The following is a 16,074-nucleotide window of genomic DNA, read 5'->3' on the forward strand; positions in this document are numbered from 1 at the left end:
TAACAAATCCAAAGAATTGCTATATTAAAAATTGACTCTTGGTAGGTGCCTTGGTACAAGTCTGGAGGGTTGTTTTCCTTAGGAATGGTCAGGAATGCTAAACGCCTCGTCTGCCAGAGTAAATTGTACTCGGAGCTACGGGCACAGCTCCTTGGGCTGCCCTTTCACCCCGTTCACTTTATATGTTCCTCTTATTAAGGAGAAAAATGTTTCAATATGTTGGAATTTGGGGTAAAGCTGGGAAAGGGAGAAACGGAGCCGAGTGGGGAAGGAGATTTTCCAAATACTTTTGCTAACCCCTAGAAGGGTTACGTTAAAATGCGTGTCTGTCTCACTGAACTTCATATGTGTTCCTACCTCAGATCAGAGCAAATGATCTACTGATTCCATACCATTCCACCAGCAGATCCATTTGGCTCTGCAGAGTTCCTCGAAGATATGGTTTCCCTCCTTCTTTTGTTTTTGTTTTGCTGCTTGATAGACTGTTTGCAGTAAATAGCTCAGAAAATCGTGGAGATTTTGATTGGCAAAGAGAATCAAAGTGTTCAAATTCTTGATCCTGTGCGTGGAACAGCTAGTTCAATTCCCCTTTTTGTGTGTGTGTGTGTGTGTGTGAATTTGGTTTGTCGTATTTTCAGATCCGTTTCAGTGGGAAATAGGGGACCTGTTTTGCAAGGTAGGCTCGGTTTGTTTATTTATTTATTTAAAACCAAGGCACGATGATTTAAAAACGGAGATTTGAAACTTCCTTGCTTAAAAAGGGGGCTTAAGGTAGTCCTTGAGCTCCACTCAGCGTTCCTTTCTGGCTTGACTCCTCAGCAATATTTTCCTTTTAAACTCGTGGAATTTTTTTTAAAAGTTCCTTAAAGTTGCTGGCAGGACAAGGGAGGGTCTTTTGCGGGGGCCGGCGGGGGGGGGTGGGCTGTGACAGAAGCGAGGATGTCACATTCGGACGATTAACCAAAGACAGAGGCTGAAATATTGATAAGGGGAAAACGGAAATCAAATTTAAAGTCGCGGCGGGGAGGGGGCTGGGATAGGAGAGAAGAAGAAGAAGAAGAAAAGCTCTGGCTGGAGCTGAGCGCATTACAGAAGCCCCCTGAGGATATGCAGACTGTCTGGATGTACTAGGGAAATTTAACTTCAGTGCTGCTTTGGATCCAGCAGGTTTAATCTCTCTTTTGCCACACTGCTGCAGCAGGGTTACAGTACAGACCTGGTGGGGATTTTATTTTTGGTCTCAACCTGGATCTTTACAAACTGCTCTTCCACTGGTTGAGAGGAAAGGGTATAAAAGGTGAGTCCTTTGGAAACAATTAAACAAGAGCAGTTAACACAAAAGACCCTTTTAGGCTGTGGATGATGCTGGCAGGGCGAAGCTATTGGGAAATAATCCAGAGTTGCCTTTTAAGGTTGAATCTGAATATGCAGATGTGTTTATTGATTTGAAACATGCCTAATTATGCACGGGGAACAAATGCGGGGGCTGATTCAGAGGGAGGGATAAAACGAGGGAGGGAAATTGAGTATGATGAATCCCTGACTCCAGCAAATTTAATGCCCAAGGAACATTCCCTTGTCCCCTCACCTCATGAGAGACTTGGAGGTTCCCCCCCCCCCCCATCCTTGTTGCAAGTTCAGAAGCAAAAGAAACTGGAGTGTATTAGGGAGGAAGGAGAGACAAATAAATTGTGCTTATCAGAAACACATTGTCGATTCTGTAATCAGTTGCCCTTCTCTGCCAGCTGGCCACGTAACAAATGCTTTAAAAATCAATAAAAAGGGGGTCACGTGCGGATACAGAACAATTTATTTGCCAGAGTGGGATTTTTTTTTTTTTCAATCAACAGATGTTTCCGAGCAGTGCAACCGCGAGAAGGCTGTGGGGGTTATAGGGGTGTTCTCCCGGCATTGCAAACGCGGACCGGTGAATGAAACGCTGGATGCTGCGTGATTAGCTCATTACCGTGGGGTGCTCACTGTGGGCTGGAGGCGCAGGTAGCGGGGCCTTCCTTGGCGGATAGCATTGCCGCTCCACACAGCGTGGAGCAAAAGCCCGGTTACGTGTCAGTCGGGTGGCCGCATTTATTGTATGCGTTCTGTGTAAATACAGCAGGGATCTACCCAGCGCAGCTGGGCGTTCTAGCCGCCGTTGTGCGTGTAAACACACCCACAATAAACGCCGGAGTTCGAGCCCGCCAGCCTTTCCTCAGCAGCCCCACCAAGGGATTTATTAGCCATTTGTAGCAAAACGACTCCTGCATACGTTGAATGTTGCCGTGTAACCTTGGTCTCGATGGGTTTTTAATCCGAATTCTGAGCAAAAATCTGCCTCTGATAAATGTTCCCTCAAGAAAACGCGAGCGTCATAATTAGCAACAGTGCGAGTGGGAAGTAAAGGGGGGCTTTTGCTTCTTTTAACGGTGGATTTATTACAGTTTCGTGGACATTTTATAGCACTGCTTGGAGGGAATAAAGAGTTTCCTCTAACCTGGGGAACGGGTGTTATGGATGTGCGGAGAGAGATTTTAATTTGATTGCAAATTTCATTTGATCACTGAAGTTTGTTGTTGTTGTCCTGAATGGAAACTCGACTTTCTCCAGCCATCACATTTCACGGTCCTTCCATTGTGAGTCTCTGAATTGTGCAGTCCTGACCTTAGAAAACCTGTTCGTGATGCGATCATTATGTCACAAACCTGAGACTTCAGAGAGAGAGAGAGACATTCTGCTTTGGTGCAAGCTCTGAAGCTCAGCTACATTTGACAATGTTACAGCATCGTCCCAAATGGGAGAATTGCAACTGACAACCCCGTACAATTTTTGTTGCCAAAATATATTTTATTTTCGTTCTCTATTTTTAAAATTATCATTATTGTTTTGCAATACAACTTCTGGCAAACTATGATTCGTGGGAAAGGTTTCTTTCCATTGGCGCGTTAATGACCCACAGTGGTTCTAATGAGTATAGAAATACAACTGCATTTCATTCATTTAACCAAGAGAAACCCCTAGGTTCAAGTCAATAGGGTTAACTAGTCTCAACATGAAAACATGGATATTTCTGCTAGCTTTTAATTGCTGATTAAGAAATTCACTTAATCAAACGTCAAACTCTCCCTCCCCCCAGTCAAAAATGGAGAGGGTTCTTTTCTGTGAAGCCTATAGTTAAAAGATAGATATTGAGTCTTGGTTATTAGTTTACACTTCCTTGTTCTGGTAGAAGTTGTCCCATGCCCCTTCTTTTAAAAAAGGAAACATTCAAATGCTTGATCATAACATTTTAAATGTTTATTACTGGTTTTAATTTTCAAAACAAAGGTATTGTTTGTTTGCTGGTCTTCATTTTTACTTTTTTTTTTCTTCTTATTTTCAGGTCAATTTTAGGACCTTTTAAAATAGCTATTAAACATATAAGGATGTTTCAGACAGTACCAGACACTTCGTCTTACGTCAAGGTAAGACATGACAGCATCTTTAAACAGGTAATGTCAAAAATTACAATCCTCGAAAATTCAAGATAATTTATATCTGTTTAAGAGCCTGGTCCAGCGCTAATTGAAGTTAATGGAGAAACTACCATTGACTTCAGTGGGAGTTGGTTTACTCCTAAATGATCACACTTACACTTAGATTCATCTTTTGAGCTCTGTATATCTATCAGTGACCAATAGCATATTATGGTGGTCTCTTCTTTTATATTCTAATCAATATTATCCTGAGGTGTCCTGAATTACAGTATAGATGCTAGATGTTAACCAATATGATAGTGATGATGTTCAAGCAATATTTTACCATAATGGTTTCTTATATTGGTTTCCAATTTTCTGCTTTCCTGGCTACTATCTAATCTTGAACCAAAACTAAATTTCATTTCAAAAAATGCCTTTACCTCTCTGCTGTGCAAACAACTGAACTCAATGTATAAAAAATGATTGTCTAGATATGGTAAGTGCTACATTTCATCAAAATGAGTTTAAAGACAAAGCAAAATGGAATTAACTGAATAATAAGCGTCTCTTTCAATTGTTGAGGTAAATAGATTGCTGGATCAGATAGTGGTGTGTAATACTGGAACTTGAGTCACATTGTTCCTGATGGTTTTCCTATACAACCTACCCAGATTATTTAGCGGGTACATAGATTCACCTGGTAACATCAGACAATGGCTAATACCACATATTGCAAATTCTTGCCCTCCAAATATGTGTCTGATTGTTAAACTGGAGAAAGCAAAGTGTGGGTCTTAGCTTGTATTGTGATGGGTTGTTATTGCCTTTTATTTCTTTTTCTACCAATCCCAAAGCAATTTCCAAGGAAAGGGTGGCAGATTCTTGTCCCTTTATAGTGCCATTGAGCGCTATATTATATTTGACATCATATAGGTTTTTTTTTTTTCCACAACAGTTCCAAAGAATGTAAATAAACCGAGCCCAGGACATCTGGGTTACACGTTTAAGGCAAACCCTGCATGCCACAGCACTTAAGGAAAATCTAAAACACAAGACTCTTGTCTCCCAGATGCAAGGAATACAAGGTGGTGTTAACTAGAGCTGGGTGAATTGTTTGTAATGAAAAATTTTATTATATTAATTCTGCCTCTTTTTCTCTTTGTTAATGGTCCATGAGCAGGTTGTGATTTTCATGTGCATAAGCCATTATTTTAAACGATTCTCTGAATAATTTCTGCATGTAATCCCTAGCTTGTTGTTTGTTTTGCAAACACTTTGTTGAGAGCATTCAAAATGCCCATTTTGTGATGTGACATGTGGCATTGTTTCTGTTTCCTGGTGGGATGAGTGTAAATCACAGGGTCAGGTTTTTAAGCAAAAACTTGCACTGGAAATATTCAGAATTCCATGTTCAGTGAATATTCTACAAAGCTCACTTAAAACTCAGTGTTTCCATGAGCACTGCTACCGGTAAATGTTGTTCATTATGTTCAGTGGGGTCTGGACCCTAGAATGCTAGAAACTTAGTTGGAAGTGACCATAAAAGAGATGCAAATACCATCAGAGCAAAAACTCAAATGACTACTCCTGGAAATGTGTGTGCAGTCTATACCCAGCAGTAGAGTCAACTAACTTAATCTTTAGAGTTCCAGTAGGCAGGAAATAATCAGGCACATGTTCTGGTATCAATGAAGAGGTGAACCCACTTTGTTATCCCATAGAAAGGTATCCCAGCAGGTTTGCCTTTCATTGTAAGACGTGATCCTGCTGCCACTGAAATCAGCCTATGGAATAGCTAAAGCCTACTGAATTAAGTTTGAGGCCTAAATTGTTAACATTCATATGGAATGGAATTGGTCAACACAGAACTGTGTCAAATTAGCTGTGATGGTGGGTATGCTTTACTCAGGCAATGCTCCCATTGACCTCAGAGGGTGCTTTTCCTGGGGGAGAGCTTTCCAACCGGGCCTATGTTCCTAGTTTCAATTGAACAGAGATAAATGATTCATAGGATGTTGAATTCACCCCGCAACATTTCATCATCATCTGCCATTTATTTTGGGGCAGGGACCCTGTCTCCTGGTATTTGTCTCCAAAACATCGTGCGCACTGATGTCATTGGGGAAATAACTTGTTTCCGTACTCAAAAAATCAACAGGGTTTTGAGTGATGTCTCTTAAGAGGCTGATCCGAAGTCAGTGGGAAGATTTCTGATTGCTTTGGATCAGGCAATTAGACGTCAAAGTTGCAATCACGTAAGCAGATGTTTAATTTTATTCACGAGTAGTTGCACTGAGGTCAGTGGGACTGTTCATGTGATTAAAGTTCAGAACATGCTTACGTGTTTGCAAGCTCAGGGACTTAATCATTAAATGTAAAACAGAGAGGGTGAAATCCTGGCCCTGCTGAAGTCAATGGCAAAACTCTCATTGACTTCAATGGGGCCAGGATGACACCCATAGAATAGGTGCCTTGTAGAAAACATTCACCTGCAGTGCAGGCAGCATGACCTAGTGGCTAGAGCACTGGCCTGGGCTTTAGGAGACTTGGGCTTTGTTTCTGGCTCACTCACTGATCTCCTGGGTAGGTTTGAGCAAGTCACTTCACCTCTCTTTGCTTTGTTGTTCTTGGCTGTAAAATGGCATGGGGCACTTTGAGATCTACTGATGAAAAGTGCCATATAAGAGCCAGATATTATTATTATTAGATAGTGATCTATTGTGTCCTGCTCCCTCAAACAGTCTTTTGAGGGTTGGTCTGGGGGTATGAGGAGGTTCTGAGTTTTAATTCCTTCTTCTGGGAAGCCGCGGGGCATTTTTTGCCTCTCGTTTCATCTCTCTAGAAAATGGAGATTATATTAATTTGCCTACCTCTCAGAAGAGGTTGGGAGATTTATTTTAAGAAATGGGCCAAACCCCAATTGCCCATTGGTCGCTGGGGCTACTTGCATGCAGGAGAAAAGCAGGACTGGATTTTTTATAAAGTTCCTTGACTAACAGTGTCATATCTATAAGCATTATGTCAAGACTTTATCCCTTAACTCATGAAAGATAAATGTCCTGACTTTAACTGTCACAGCTGGAGCTCCACTGGTATGAATGAGAAGGGGCTGCTGGCAGGGTATTCTCTGAAAGGGTCCCATGGTGATGGAATTTGCTTTCCCCACCCAAATTAGCCTAAATATGATGAGCTTTCTTTGGGCTACATTGCAAAGCTCATCTTTTCCCTCAAATATTTGAAATGGGGATGGGGGAGTATTGTAAGGGTGGGGAATTGTTGGAGGGGGAAAGGCATCTCAGTTTTTAAATTGCCTGGTTCACTGATGGTGGGTTATATTGAATCATACTGCTGAATTTCGGATATTTCTGTGGTGTATTTTTAAGTTACACCTAGAGCACATGGATAGGTGCCTTTTTTCTGCATTTGCATAAATCTAGTACATAATTATAACAATTTTAGATAGTTATTTATGACTAACTATTTATATCTGAGCATGTGAACAAATCATCCTGATGAGCCATTATATGATAAAGTGGTAGGCAAACATAATTATTATAAACTAATTATAGGTCCCTATTGTTGTCTTCAACGTAATTATATGAATGTATATATATCCCTTATGCCATTACTGTACTTGCTGATCTACAAGGGCTGAATAATCTGCAGAGTACATCAGTGTGTGCTAATCTCATCTAAACATAAGTACTTGACTTTAGAGAATGAAACGTGTAATGTAAATTGGAAAATTAAATTTAAAAAGAGAGCACTGGAATGAGAACTGAGACTTAACTGTCTGGGTATGGAAAGTATTAAGGCCATAAGCAAAGCAATATGACATCTGAATACTGATTTTTCCCAGTTCTTACCATTGCACTCTGGCTTCGCTGAATCCTAGTAGCATTTACTCCCCTTCTGCAATGTCTGTGCTCGAGGCAGTGCATGAATGGTTTTTGATTGCCATATTCTGTCGTACCTCTCCTCCTCCCTCTCAATAAGGATCCAAGCCACAATTTCCCCTCTCTCTAAGGCAAGGCCTAAAGTTGGTCAGGCCATGCAGAATCACACAGGTGGCCAACAGACCCTGCAAAATTGGAGATAAGTGAGGTTGGGAGGAACAGTGACAGGGGCCTTGTTGGAAGTTCCCACTCACAGGTGCTGCCTAGATGGGCCTGATGCAGGAATCAGGAGGTGAAGTGCTGTGTTAGGAGGTCAGACCAGATGATCACAATGGTCCCTTCTGGGGACCACTAATGTATAAGGCATTATGGGGGGGTGGGACGATAAGTACAGTTTTCCCCTTCTCCTCATCCTTCAAATTCTGATGTTTCAGAATGGCAGAAGAAATGCTGCATCTCCACGCTAGATCTCCTTCCAATATTTTGTAGGGGTTGTGTTCCCACATTTAAATGGTGAGCTCCACATTTTAGCATATTTTCTTGCTCTTTTCAGGACACAGAGGAGAAATCCACATTCCCATGATTAATAAAAATGCCTATTTCACATCTAGCACTTTTCCTCAGTAGATCTCAAAGCACTTCACAATCTTTTAATGTATTTATCCTCACAGTATCCATGGAAGGCAGGAAGTATTGTTATCCCCATTTTACAGATAGGAAACTGAGGCACAGAGAGAATAAGTGACTTGCCCAACGTCACACAGGAAGTCTGTGGCAGAGCAGGGCCTGAACCTAGGTCTCCCACAGCCTAAGTCAGTGTTCTAACCACATGCATTTCAAAGGTGGTTGTAAGCAAAACTCCTTGATCTTCTGATATTTGAACTCCTGGACGTGGTAATACTCTTGTGTTTCAGCTGGGCACAGCAAACTCTGCTCTGTTGCCCACCACTGATAGCAGCTGATGCAGTCACATAGCACAGTCAAATTTCAGACCAGTCCACATCTGGCTGCCCAAGAAGTAGCTTCCACAATGTATTTGAAGGCTTTTTGTTACAAAACAATCAAGTTCTATTCTCAAACAATGATAGCTCTGGCGCTTCCTTGGAGAGCACTTTAAACCTTCTCCAGCTTTGGACTGTGCAGCCACACACTGATGAAAGTTGAACAAAGCCACCATGCATATTCCACTGTAGTCATTTGCACACATAAAGGGTCTCGGATTTTAAGCAAGCCAGAAAAGGGAATTCACTCCAGTTTGAATGAGATGGAGAGGAAAGAACCATAGTTTAAGTGCAGGAGTTTGTGGGTTGTTTTTTTTTTTTTTTTTTTTTTTTTTGAATGATTTTCATACAGCCATAATGTTTGTGGTGTTATACAAAGAAGCATATTCATAGAAGCAAAATAGCCTGGGTGGATGGAAACAATATTTGGTTTGTTCTTGGTTTCACCCTGCCTGGAGGGTTTACAAGAAACCCAAAGAGAGAATTTTTGATGGCCAAAACACTGACATTTTAATTGGAGAGGAAAATATTAAGAGTATTGACAAACACTGACATTGACATGTTATCATTTCCTGCTCCACAGTAGAAGCCAAAGACTATTGCTGGAACAGGCTGCGAGACAAATAATCATTTAAAAACTTTTGTGAAGGGAAACTTTCTGGGGAAATCATGCCAAACTAACCTAGTGAGGGGACATATTGTAGTTGGTGAATTCATTGTTAAAAAAATAGAAAAGAAAAGAAAGGAAAAGAAAAATCTGGGAGGCTTGACTGACAATGGAATGTTTCCTACAGGTGTTCAGTGAGAAGAATGCTGGAACTATACTTGTGTAGAGCAAGGAGAAATTGTAGCATCTTAGGAACTGAGATAGAACCGTAGTAGCAGGGAGAGGAGAAATGCAAAGACTTTCGGAGACTGAAGTATTTCAATCCATGCAGCACTGTTCCCAAAGAGTTGTCACTTTGGATGGGCTATCACCAGCAGGAGAGTGAATTTGTGTGTGGGGGGGTGGAGGGTGAGAAAACCTGGATTTGTGCTGGAAATGGCCCACCTGATGATCACTTTAGATAAGCTATTACCAGCAGGACAGTGGGGTGGGAGGAGGTATTTTTTCATATTCTCTGTGTATAAATAAAGTCTGCTGCAGTTTCCACGGCATGCATCCGATGAAGTGAGCTGTAGCTCAGGAAAGCTCATGCTCAAATAAATTGGTCAGTCTCTAAGGTGCCACAAGTACTCCTTTTCTTTTTGCGAATACAGACTAACACGGCTGTTACTCTGAAACCTGTTCCCACTCAGTCCACTTTCTAGTCCTGAATCCATTGCTGCAGCGTTGTTGTTTTTTTTAAACTCCTGGTTTCCAACAGAAGTTGTCAATTTCCCCCAACTACACTCAGGAGGACTGGAGCAGGTATCCTCTAGGAAAGCTGGGAATTGCAAAAGATTTGTAGCCATGAATATGTTTGAACTTTGTTTAAAACATTCCAATCGGGTGCATGAACATGGGAGCTGGAAAGGAACTCCTATGTCATCCACATACTTACTATTGATTAATACAAGAGCATACCAAATCTTTCTTTTTTTTTTTCTTTCTTATGCTCATATCTTGAGCCAGCAACACGACTAAGTGTTATACTCCAGCGGGGTCTTGATTAATGTGTTATGACAACTTAGTGCTGAAGGATTTAATTCTTGTTTGCACCTTTTATTTTATTTTAGAACATTTCGACTTTAAAAATAATCACCCCCTACCCCAGTCGTGTGAATCTTGACTTGTTCTTCAACCCTATAAAATGCAAACGATGGGTGAAAAAGATTTTACATTGTTTCTTTCGTGCTTTAGCTTAAAGGTATCCTTTGAATTTAAACAGGGGAGGGGAGAAACATTGTTTATCCTGGAAGCGTAGCATACTAAGCCCCTTTTTAAAATAAAACAGGCTTTAGGGCACAGGGGACAAGCTTTTATATTCAAAGACTCCTGCTTTTCCAGACACCAGAATCCAAGTAACCAACCCCCCCGCTGTAAGTCACTACCTCTTCTGACCTTCTAAAGACTATATTAAAAAAAAAAACCCAACCAAAAAATACCCCTTTCTCTTTCTCTGAATATGTATTTGGTATTCTAGCTCCCTCCGCATCCTCCCAACCACTGTGTCCAAAAGAAAAAAAAGTGGATGCTAAAAGGGGGGAAAATGCTTTAAATCTTTTCTTCAAATCTCCAAATATCTGAAGTCGGAGGAACAAATTCAAAGCAGGCACGGACGCCCGAAGAGAAGTTAGAAATATTCTGTTCCATTCAAGCGCATCAAGGGTCTCGCTGAAGTCTTGTTTGGCTAAGGTCAGACGAGACTGGGTTCTCCAATAAAAATAAATCTCAAATTAATTATGGCCTCAAGCGAGGGGCCAGACTCTTGGAGCTGGTGCGCTGCAGTCTGTGTTTTTGGCCTTCAGTATTTTTGTTCTTTTCGTGCTTAACTTTTCAATAATTGTGAGGTGGTTTGGTTGGCGGGGAGAGGAGGCAGGGAATGGGGACTGGATTATTGGGACATGGATCTCAAATAAAACTATCCAGGACAGTTTAACCCCCTTCCTGCACAATTGTGTGGTGGCTTCAAAGCTACCCTGTAACTTCTCCACACAATTGTCAAGACACTAGATTTTATTTAGAGGTTTATTAGCATCACACACCTTTTTTTTTTTTAGGACTTGGTTTCCAAAAAATCGTTCGTATTCAGCAAGAGCTATGGGTCCTGGGCCCCGATCCTGCACTCCACTGCTCTGTTAAGTGGGTGGAAATCTGAAGGGATTCCAAAGTAGTCAGGTTTTACCCTTGTAGCTGAGAGCAGAATTTGGCCCCTGGGTTCGAATGGGAGTCTTGCCTGGGGATCGGGCCCTAGGCTTGGCTTGCCTTCTTTGCTTTGTAAGAAAGTGGATTTTAAAGCCACTTCGCCTTTTAATTCTGCAGCGAAGTTAGTGCCATATCGCGACCCAACTCTGAAACACGCATTGAAGTCGGTGGGACCTTTTTCTCTAGTTAGGACAAGCCCCACTCCCCCTTCTCCCTCCCGCCCCCTTCTGCTAATGCAGATCTATGACTTATTTTTAAGAGGAACTTTTAACACAATTTGTGGGAAATGGCCACTTTCTAGGTATAGAGTCAAAGAGGGTTGGCTGACCAGTTGCTGACCGATTTCCTTCATTTGCTATAAAATGACAAAGGAGCTCAAAATACTGCATTCCTAACCAGAACACGAGGTGATACTGGCTGATTACGACAGGCAACAAGATAGATTCATGCAAGCTAATGCCCTACACGCTTTTAAACCCGCCGCTCAGGCCCAAATATGCTGCAATCATTACTTCACCTTTGAAGAAAAAGAAGATGTAAAAGAAATATACAAAGTTTGAAGTTTGCGGCCAAAATATTTCTGCATGAATCAAAGACAAAAACACACGTTTGCGGGTATCTCCCCATGCGAAAGACTGGCATTGGACTACAACTTGCCGTTAGCTCCTTTGATGCTGGATATTTTAGGCTAAATATCCTGGGCCAAATTCCAGCCTGGTGTACACCCCATTAATTTCAGTAGGGTTACACCCAGGGATGAGTATCCATCTTCTATGTGTGTGAGGCCGAACTCTGTCTGATTCAATTAAAGAATAAAGAAAAAAAAATGCCAGGAGATTATGAGCAACATTTAGCTCAATATTTTAGACTAGAATTTCGTTTCCTTCGTAAGTGTATTGAGAGAGAGAGAGAGAGAGTCGTTTAACCTACCTGAATGCAAACATTTGAAATCTGTTAAGGTAAAAGCTATGGTAGGTGCCAAGATCAGATAATTTCCAAGTTGTCAGTAACTTAATTAAATAAATCAGAATTGTTTTCTCTGTATAATTATGCACCAAAAAGTCGATTAAAAGTTACACACATTGACCAGAATTGTACACAAGCATTTCATTTTAAAATAACGTTTGCCTTTTTCTGGGCATTTAAAATATTAAACGTTAAGGATCTCACATCCTGATTTTACTCATTATTTGGGATCTCTTTCCCCTTGCACCGATTCTATCAAACTGTTAAATCTGAGTCGGTGCACATCCATTGGGATGATCCAGAATTTGGCAAACCACATTTATGAATATTCCAGCCTTTTTCAAAAGTTTGAGATAACTTCAGGGGGGGTGGGGGTTAGAGGAAGTCAGGAAGCAAAACTTTTGTTGCATTATTATGGGAAAATAATCGTGTGTTCAACTTGTCTTGTTTAATGTTTTACAAGTTCACTTATTTTGTCTCTTGGGACTTTTCACCAAACTTTTTTTTTAAGACCAAACAGAAGGGTAATGGGGCGGGGGGGAGTGGATGACAAAACACTGTGTATAAATTATAGACCCACTCTATCAGGCAGCCCTAATATGCTTCAATTTGACTCATTTTCTTTAAGTCACTTCTAAGGAAATAGCTGTGATATCATATTTCAGGTTTTGTTGGGTTTTTTTGCAGTTAAATGCTGAGGTATTGAGAACCAAAAAACATCTCCTAAGTGCGTGTGTGTGTGTGAGAGAGAGAGAGAGAGAGAGAGAGAGAGACCGATTACTGTCTATATTCTTACATTTGTGGAGAAATTGGGATCCAAAATGGTTTTTAAAGTGTGCGTGCGTTTATTTGCTGCATTTTGGCATCTTGGAGATGGCGCTATGACCAGAAATCGGTATTTGTAAATTTCCGATTGTTTTTAATATATTTTGTACATTTCAGATGATTTTTTCACTGGAGTTCTTCAGAATCATCCTCTCTCTCCATTCTTTAGCCCATCCAAGAGAGGAGTCCATATTTCAGTTTAAAGACCAAAGCGCCCCTTTCTTGGTCTTTGGGTGACATAGGCGCTTTTTATCGCCCTTTAGGGGGCATAAACCCTCTGTATGACCTTACCCCCACCGTTACTGTTCGAAGCTTGGCATTAATGTTGTCCAGAAAGGAAATAATTTGGGCTTTGGGAGGATGCGTTTCATTCTTCTCCTTAACCTCTTGCTTTTCTGAGGCTAGCGGCTCCCATGTGGTGATACTGAAAGGGAAGTGGAGGAAAGAGGTTTTGGTGTTTTATTTGAGGGCCTGTGGGGGGGGGGGGGGGGGGGAGAGAAAAGAATCAAATGGGGGATGAGGGAAGCAAAGGGTTAACAGTGATTTCTTTTAATTGAACTCCAGTTCTTGTGGCCCTAGGCACAGGGGGACCTGACCTCGCTAGCTGTATCCAGATGTGCTGCTCTCAAGGGACACCACTGCAGACCCCTGGATTGTAAAGCAGACAGGAGTGGGGGTAGGAGGGGAGAGGGAAGGCGGTCGGTCGGTCCCCTCTCCAACCCCCCCCCCTTTCCCCTCCTGGCTGGAGACGGCCACAGTCGCTAGCAAACAGCAAGCCAAAAAGCTCCAGGTCTGAGCACGTTCAGTCCCCCCTGCCTCTGCACTGAAAATTGTAGCTGAATTGATGAGGCTAGTTTCGCGGGGGGTTGGAGGGAGGGGCAAGAGGGATCTGCTGTGCTGCCCGCTTTGCTCTTGGAGAAATAAAGGATCAATAAGGAGCCTGGGCTGCAGCTGACTAGAAACACGAGGGTCATTTTGTTATTTTGGGGGGTGCACATTGATTTGGATAGAGGTGTGACTCCCCCCCCCCGGTGGTTGGATTAAAAATCAGGGGGGAAGCAAGACTGGACGCAACGGCACTGGATAAGGTAACCAACTCCATAAAGGGACGATGATGCTGAAAGGACTCACAGAAGTGTCCTATCTTGAAATGGATTTCTCGGCTCCATCTCCCTGGATTACTGTCTGTCTTTTGGCTTCTCCTTGGGCTGCAGCAACTTGCATTGCAGAAGCGGGGAATAAAAAGATGCCCACTATGTTGCATGATGTGCCCTGTTGCTAGATAGTTTTGTTTGAGGGGTTGTTTGTTTGTTTTTTGTTTTTGTTTTTTTTTTTTTTGGTGGGGAGGGGAGAAAGGAGCATTTGTCTCTTTTACCTTGATTGTTTTGAGAGCTTTTCAAAAGCTTGTTTTGTTGTGTTGTTGTTTGTTTGGATGGACAATTTAGAAGAGGAAATAAATGGCCTTTTCTTTGGGATCAATGTTCTAGTTGGATGAAATGCTCCCTCTGTTGTCATCTACATTTTAGTCCCAGAAGAAGGACTGAGGAGAGTGTCCCCCCGCCCCCCTTTCTATGAGAGTAACACCAAATTTGCTCCAGCCGGGAGGTAGAGGGGGATTTGGGGTAGCTTGGACTTTTATTTGCTATTATTATTTCTGTCACTTTCCAGTTCGTGAACTAGTGATCCGTGGCTTTTTCGCCGGAGATAGCTGGGCAAATTGATTGGGGCCCTGATCCAAAGCCTATAGCAATGAAACGGGCACTCTCCCTTTGACTCCATGAGGCTTTGGACCAGACCCTGAGGTTCAATAAACATTTCAAATACTAAATACTGATGGGAAACAATGAAATGGTTTTATATAGAAACATAGTCGAATAATGCAACCCAGCTTGCTGTAATGCACTATTTAAAATCTGTTCCCCCCCCTCTTTTTTTTTTTTTTTAAACACAGTATACTTCGAAGTAGTGGAAGCTTTCACAGGGCTTTTTCTTTTAAAGGGGTGAGAAAGCAACGCAAAAAAAAAGTTTTCTAAAAATAATGTTCCTTTCAAAACTTCTGCGAACTTCTAGTTCCCTTGCTTGGAAAGGCATCAAATATGGTATGTGAGTGAAAGAAGGCACTTGACATGCTTGCACTGAATGGGGTTGCCTGCCCTGAATTATACTCCCAGATATTTTCTGGTAATAGCTAGCGACTCATCTAGCCTTCCTCACTCAGGCCAAAGTCACGGGGATCCTTGCCTGAGTAAGGACTGCAGCAGGGGGGCAGGAGCGTGTTCTGAATAGACCATTTAAATCGGTAATCTTTTCCTGTGTGCTCCAGACTTTTGAATTATATTTACGGTTCTCCCCCCCCCCAACCCCCTGCCTTAATTTTGCGTTCGACTGGAAAAAGCATTAATAAAAAAATCTGTGGGAAGAGATGGAAATTCAGACTCAGGCTACTTGGCTTCAGCCAAAAACAAAAAAAAAACAAACAAAAAAAACCCACCCCATGTTAAACTAAACTTTATGATGACACGCAGTGCGTGGTAAGGCAGCTTGGGCTGCGAAGCGGAGTGTCACTGGGCTCGCAAACAAGAGCTACCCCCAAAAGACACCGCTATTGTTCTGCCCCGCTCTTATCTGAAGGGAGCAAATATCCTGGATGTAAACTACAGATCTGGTTTAATCGAGAGGGCAGGGACCAGTGGGGAGACAGAATGTTTCCTCCTCAAGTGACTTCACTTCCCAAAATTAGCAGAAAAAAAATTGTCATCCGGTTAACTGTCTCTTTTTCGCTCCGCTGCACCAACCAAAAGTAAAAAAGAGCGAGCGAGCCGAGGACAGGAAAGTAAAAAATCATTGGAAGGAGGGGGGGGGGGGGAGAAAAGCCAGCGCGAGAGAAAGGAAGATAAGAACTTCAGGGGGCTTCGGTTCCAGGCTCAACCGGGTCAATGTGTGGAATATTGGTGGGATCGGCTGGAGATTATTCTCGATGGACGGAACTATTAAAGTAAGAGGAATATCTGGGGGTGGGGGGGGGGGATCAGAGGGGGCGGTTGTGGGGAGGAGACAGCCCCCACTCCAGGAGGCTGTGGGGGAGG

The 16,074-nt window shown here is 42.2% G+C and overlaps 1 protein-coding gene across 6 annotated transcripts in view; it reads left to right on the top strand.

The window, feature by feature from the left end:
* The first annotated feature begins 1,029 nt into the window (after positions 1 to 1,029).
* Positions 1,030 to 16,074, top strand: part of FLI1 (Fli-1 proto-oncogene, ETS transcription factor) — a 117,013-nt gene continuing 101,968 nt past the window's right edge. The window contains exons 1-2 of one of the 6 annotated variants that reach the window (XM_073321009.1): positions 1,030 to 1,297; positions 3,377 to 3,485. In XM_073321009.1, the coding sequence (XP_073177110.1) occupies positions 3,420 to 3,485 (66 nt within the window). In that variant the 5' untranslated portion in view covers positions 1,030 to 1,297; positions 3,377 to 3,419. Of the gene's footprint in view, positions 1,298 to 1,975; positions 2,631 to 3,376; positions 3,486 to 14,017; positions 14,077 to 15,529; positions 15,984 to 16,074 lie in introns of those variants that run through there. The other 5 variants (XM_073321005.1, XM_073321007.1, XM_073321006.1 and 2 more) reach the window with 5 other exon arrangements.

Source organism: Lepidochelys kempii, chromosome 22 (assembly GCF_965140265.1).
Source record: "Lepidochelys kempii isolate rLepKem1 chromosome 22, rLepKem1.hap2, whole genome shotgun sequence".
NCBI lineage: Eukaryota > Metazoa > Chordata > Testudines > Cheloniidae > Lepidochelys > Lepidochelys kempii.